Here is a 5,439-nt window from a genome sequence, read left to right on the forward strand (position 1 = left end):
GTAGGCAGAACATGTTGTGTTGTCTCTTACGGGTTTACGTTACCTTGCGATTGACTGCTCCGTGTGCTCGCTGAATGTATTAACCAATCAAACAGGTCGTATTACATAACTGAATGTATCCTATTGTTTCATTGGTTGACATTCATTGAACAGCCAACCAGAAGGCTTTAGCGCGTGTCACGATGACCGGCACGTGCTTCAAACGACTTGAAAACATGGCAGCAGCCGAGTTTATTAGCGAGAAATGCGAGTTGGAAAAGCCCCCCCAGTTCATTTAAGTCAGCTGTGTGGAACCATTTTGGATTTCCCGTATTATATCGGGATGGAGTGCGAACTGTCAATAAGGAAGAAACGGCCTGTCGCCATTGCTTCGCTCGTGTGAAATACACGAGTAGTACCACAAACATGTCCACTCATCTTCGTCGCCATCACTCGGACATAGATATTGGCGGTAGCAAGGTTCCGTCTTCTATTCAAGGTACGCAGTCACGTGTTGTTGATTTCACCAAACCCTTGCCAGGCAGTCAACCTAATCTCCATGATGTAATTAAATCAAAATTACCGGCTGCATCGTCCCGCGCTGGGGCGATCACAAACAGCATTGGTGTTTTCATTGCTTTGGATATGCGACCGTATTCCGTTGTGGAGAATGTGGGATTTAGGCGTCTTGTCAACACACTCGAGCCAAGGTATCAGATTCCTTCCCGTACACATTTTACAAATACTGTTATGCCTAAACTGTACGAGAACACGAAACGTGAGGTTTTGAAACGAATTGAAAGTGCTTCGTCTGTTGCTATCACAACTGATGGATGGACGTCACGTGCGACCGAGAGCTATGTAACAATAACTGCACATTTTGTTAGCGAAGAATGGCAAATGGAAAATCCTGTGTTGCAAACACGGCCCCTTCACGAGAGCCACACTGGAACTAACCTAGCAAACGTTCTGACATCTGCTTTAACAGAATGGAAGATTGACAGGTTTGGAAATATTGCTATATCAACTGACAATGCAAGCAACATTGTTAGTGCTGTCAAGCAGTCACCAAGTCTCAACCCACACATTAGGTGTTTTGCACACACTATAAACTTAGCAAGTCAAAGGGCAATGCAAGTCAGTCAGATGGCCAGGATTTTGGGGAGAGTTAGAAGAGTCGTGTCCTTCTTTCACAGAAGCTCTCATGCTGCATCTGTCCTCAGAACCAAACAGTTACTTCTTGAACTTCCCTGTCACACACTCATACAAGATGTTTCCACAAGATGGAATTCAAGCTATGACATGTTGGAACGTTATCTGGAGCAGCAAGCAGCAATATTTGCTACGCTAACAGTCAAAGATGTCAGAAAAAATGTTGATTCACTTGTCACACTGTCGGATGAGGATGTGGGATGTGTGGAGGATGCTACACGTGTCCTGAAGCCATTGAAAACAATCACAACTATCATGTGCAGTGAGAAGACACCAACAGTGTCACTGATTCTTCCACTCAAGGAACTGATTTTAAAAGCTATGGCTGTTGTGGAATCTGATTCAGTTCTCATCAAAAGTGTGAAAGCTGCTATTACAAAGGACCTAAAGGACAGATACACTGATCCTGATGTCAACCAGTTCCTGCAGGAGGCTACAGCCCTAGATCCCAGGTTCAGGTCCCTGCCTTACCATGATGAAACTGGACGACTTCAGGTTTTTACTGGACTGACAGTGAAAGCAGTGGCATGTGCATCAAAGTTGAAGGTATTTATTTGTTTATTAAATGTTTTGTCTGAAAATCTCAATATTAGTGCAGTAAACTAAATGATTGAGAGCTTTTATTTAGCCTAGGAAATGAAACAAGCATACATGTTTAGATTACAATTTCCTTCAAAACACTTCTTTAGAAGAAAAACAACATTGATATTGTCTTTGACTATTTTCTTCAGAAACAAAAAAATTAAAACATTTAAATTAAGACATTTAGTATAGAAGATTTTGTATACTGTATCTAAATTCTGAAAACTTGTTTCAGACTGAAGTCAGAGTGAAAGTGGAACCTGATGAACCTCTACATGCTGAACCTGAAAGCCCACCACTACCAGCATTACCATCTGTGTCTGACACTGACAGGGAGGGGAAATCTGAGAGTGGGCCAGAGTCTCACGCCCCTGACGAACCATATAAAAAGAAAATCAAAACTGCCATGGAGGAAATTTTTGGAGAGGTGTTTATCACACATGTTCAGGCGGCAAGACCACTATCAGCTTGTGTGGAAAATGAGATACAACGATATAAAACCGAAGACTGTATTCCATTAACTGCAAATCCCCTGGAATGGTGGAAGGGCAATGAATGTCGATTCCCCAACTTGGCTCTTTTGGTCAGACATTATCTTGGAGTCCCAGCCACCTCTGTTCCCAGTGAGAGAGTATTCTCCACTGCAGGAGACATTGTCAGTGGCCAGAGGGCATCACTGTCCCCTGACAATGTTGACGTTTTGGTATTTCTCAAAAAAACCTCAAGCTGAACCATTCAGGCTGTGATTGAACATTGATCATATCTGGTGTTTGAAGTCCATTGTTTGAACCAAATAAAAGCTTGAGTAATGTTTTCTGTTCATGTTTTTTTCCATAAAGTTGCGTATCGAGATACGTATCGTATCGTGACCAGAATATCGAGATACCTATCGTATCGTGGCCTTCCTGTATAGTTGCAGCCCTATCAGCCATGTTGACCTGCGTCAGTTGTGTTTTGACGTCAGACTTTCGTCGGGATCTGTATTGGTCAAAGAAATTCACACAGAAACCAAAATATACTTTGTGAATATCCTCTGTAGCTGTGTTCAGCGTATGATACGGTGTACGATACGTGTTAACGATGCGCAGTATGTGGTTCCATCTGTCTTCAACTTAACACTGGGGCGGTCGGGTAGCCTAGTGGTTAAAGCTTTCGCTCGTCACGCCGAAGACCCGGGTTCGATTCCCGACATGGGTACAATGTGTGAAGCCCATTTCTGGTGTCCCCCGCCGTGATATTGCTAAAAGCGGCGTAAAACCATAGTCACTCACTCACCACAATACTGTCAATACACAGATCGATGCGCAACATTCGTTCCAGCTGCAATGTGAGATATAAGTATATACAATACAATGCGCGATATGTCAAACAAGGCGCCATATCTGTGTTCACAATACCACAGCATATGTCAAACGATGCGCGATATATGTGTTTACAATACAAAGCGCTATATGCGAAACGATGGACTAACTGTTATCACAATGCGAAGTGCGTCCATCTATAAGCTGACATGCCGTGCTTGAACTGAAGTACTGAAGTACTATTCAGTGCGGCATAAAAAAACAATTCATTCACTCATCTTACGTTCCTCTCTGGTTTATCGGGTTGCATCAATATATTTGAACAAACGAACAAAAAAATGATGACTCCCTGAAAATGTCATGTGTTTAAATGACTGTTTTTAAAATAAATTCTGAAAATTATCCAGTGAAAACATGTCCAAACAACTCTAAGAAACCTTAATTTCACACAAACGTCACATAGAATAACTTCATTAAGAATATTCCTTTAAAAAACACTGAATTCCACGAATTTCGTTTCTGTTCATGTAAATGAACAATGTTTAGGAAGCAAACGAAGAGGGATATATTCAGTCATATTAACTCGCCTACAGCTCGAAAACCATCGATTCTCCATGCAACAAAATCATCGCTGTCGACCTGGCTTCAATTGTGTCAGCCGTAACGCACGTGTATTGGGTATCCAACTGCTGCGTTTTTTACAAGACTGGGCCTGATTAATCCTCGCTCCGGTGGCTTTTATATCTCTGACCTCAATTTCACACTCAATAGAACCAGCGTAATTGTTTCTTTGTTTGTTCAAGATCAGTATTAGGAGAGTATTAACGCCATATGTCCCAGACACGGAACGGCAGACTAAGGCGGTTTCGTCACAACAGATTCTTCTCAGTGTGCTTGGCGAACTCCCCATTAGGTCATGTTAAAGCGAGACTTGATCTCGTTTGCTATTGTACATGTTCCAGTGGGTATCGATAGAAATTGTATTGAGTTGGCGAGGCGATTGTTTTCAACCACAGCCGTTTGTAATGGCTTGCGACGTGGTCGATCGGAATGCAAACGCAAATCATTGTATCTTCGGCTATTCCTTAAGTACAATGGAGTGCCCTTCTTTCCACGAGAAAAGCCGAATGGAAATGTCAGATCAAAATGATCTACGTTCTTCATCTCTCTTGGGGATGCCAAGTAGGAACAAACCCCTTTGCTGGTCGTAAGATGCGACCACGTTTATCGGGTGGTCAGGCTCGTGACTGTCGGGGTTCGAGGAATGTTGTTTATCGCCGCAGTTAGCAATATTCCAACTCTGTGACGGCGGTCTGTAAACGAATGGGTCTGCATCAGAGGACCAGGGATGACTTCATGAGCAACGTCTTTGTGAGGAAAACCCAAAGTGATGTATGTGTAGATCGCTGACGCCGCAACTTTCGTAAATTTACCACACAAACGGATATATTGATGATAGGTTCGTTGGGATTCGAACCCGTGACTAGCCAACTCTGTATTGAGTTGGTGAGGCGTCAAACTGTCAAACGGCTTGTTCCATCTGGGACAAAATGCCCAACAGGTACACGAGCTTGGCACTTGGGGTTGGTGCAATGCCACACTCTGAATAAAACTTGTTTGTTTGTGGTCTGGTGGAAGAGCGTCCGCCCGGAGAGCGGAAGGTCCGGAGGTCGATGCCCGGTGACGTAAAACCAAAAGACGTTAAAAGATGGTACTTGTTGTTACCCTGCCTGGCGCTCGGCATTCAGAAGATAGGACAAGGACAGGTCGGCTCGGAGTCAATATACTGTGTCTGAGTTAGGTATTCATGTGGCATGCGGCATGGTATATCAATGGTTTTAACACTATAAAATCGGCATTAAAATCCCAATTGCGTAGATCGATACTCATGATGTCAATCACTGTAATTTCTGGTCCAGACTCGATAATTTACAAACCGCCGTCATACAGCTGGAATATTACTGAGTGTGGCGTTAAGCAAACAAACAAACAAACAAACAAACAAACAAACATTAAGTCGCCTCTTACAAGAAAAGGTACCTAGGGACCTGTATTCCACCCCGGGTTTACCACGGCTGTTAAGTGGATGTACTACAGGATTTCTTTCACTTGTCCTACTTTTATTTTCAATAATATGACACTAAATAAGATATTAATACCCTTATGGCGTGTAGTCATGACACGCAATCAACCAAGTCACCGAGCCTGACAAATCCGGCAAATGACTCGCGTCTTAGGACAAGCACAAGTGGCTTGGGAAATTCTAACAAGGAATTTTCACAGCAGATAAGAAAATGCTTTATCATAGTATGGGTAGGTTTCTCGGCAGGATAAAGCCAACGGATAAAAACGATATCCGTTGGGG

General features: G+C 43.0%; 1 protein-coding gene across 1 annotated transcript; it reads left to right on the forward strand.

Annotated features, from left to right (window-relative positions):
* Nucleotides 1–405: 405 nt before the first annotated feature.
* On the forward strand, nt 406–2,503 carry LOC139457259 (E3 SUMO-protein ligase ZBED1-like). The gene is made up of 2 exons (XM_071238668.1): nt 406–1,737; nt 2,009–2,503. Exons 1-2 carry the CDS (start codon nt 406–408, stop codon nt 2,501–2,503), a joined length of 1,827 nt encoding a protein of 608 aa, XP_071094769.1.
* The last annotated feature ends 2,936 nt before the right edge of the window (nt 2,504–5,439 follow it).

Source organism: Haliotis cracherodii, unplaced genomic scaffold, assembly GCF_022045235.1.
Source record: "Haliotis cracherodii isolate W230 unplaced genomic scaffold, xgHalCrac1.p SCAF_12, whole genome shotgun sequence".
In the NCBI taxonomy this organism is placed as follows: Eukaryota; Metazoa; Mollusca; class Gastropoda; order Lepetellida; family Haliotidae; genus Haliotis; species Haliotis cracherodii.

What these genes read in the sequence shown, in the direction of transcription:
- LOC139457259 (XM_071238668.1), top strand. Translation starts at nt 406, where the DNA reads ATGTCCACTCATCTTCGTCGCCATCACTCGGACATAGATATTGGCGGT. An exon ending in CATGTGCATCAAAGTTGAAG is followed by an intron (nt 1,738 to 2,008) that starts GTATTTATTTGT and finishes AACTTGTTTCAG; the next exon opens with ACTGAAGTCAGAGTGAAAGT.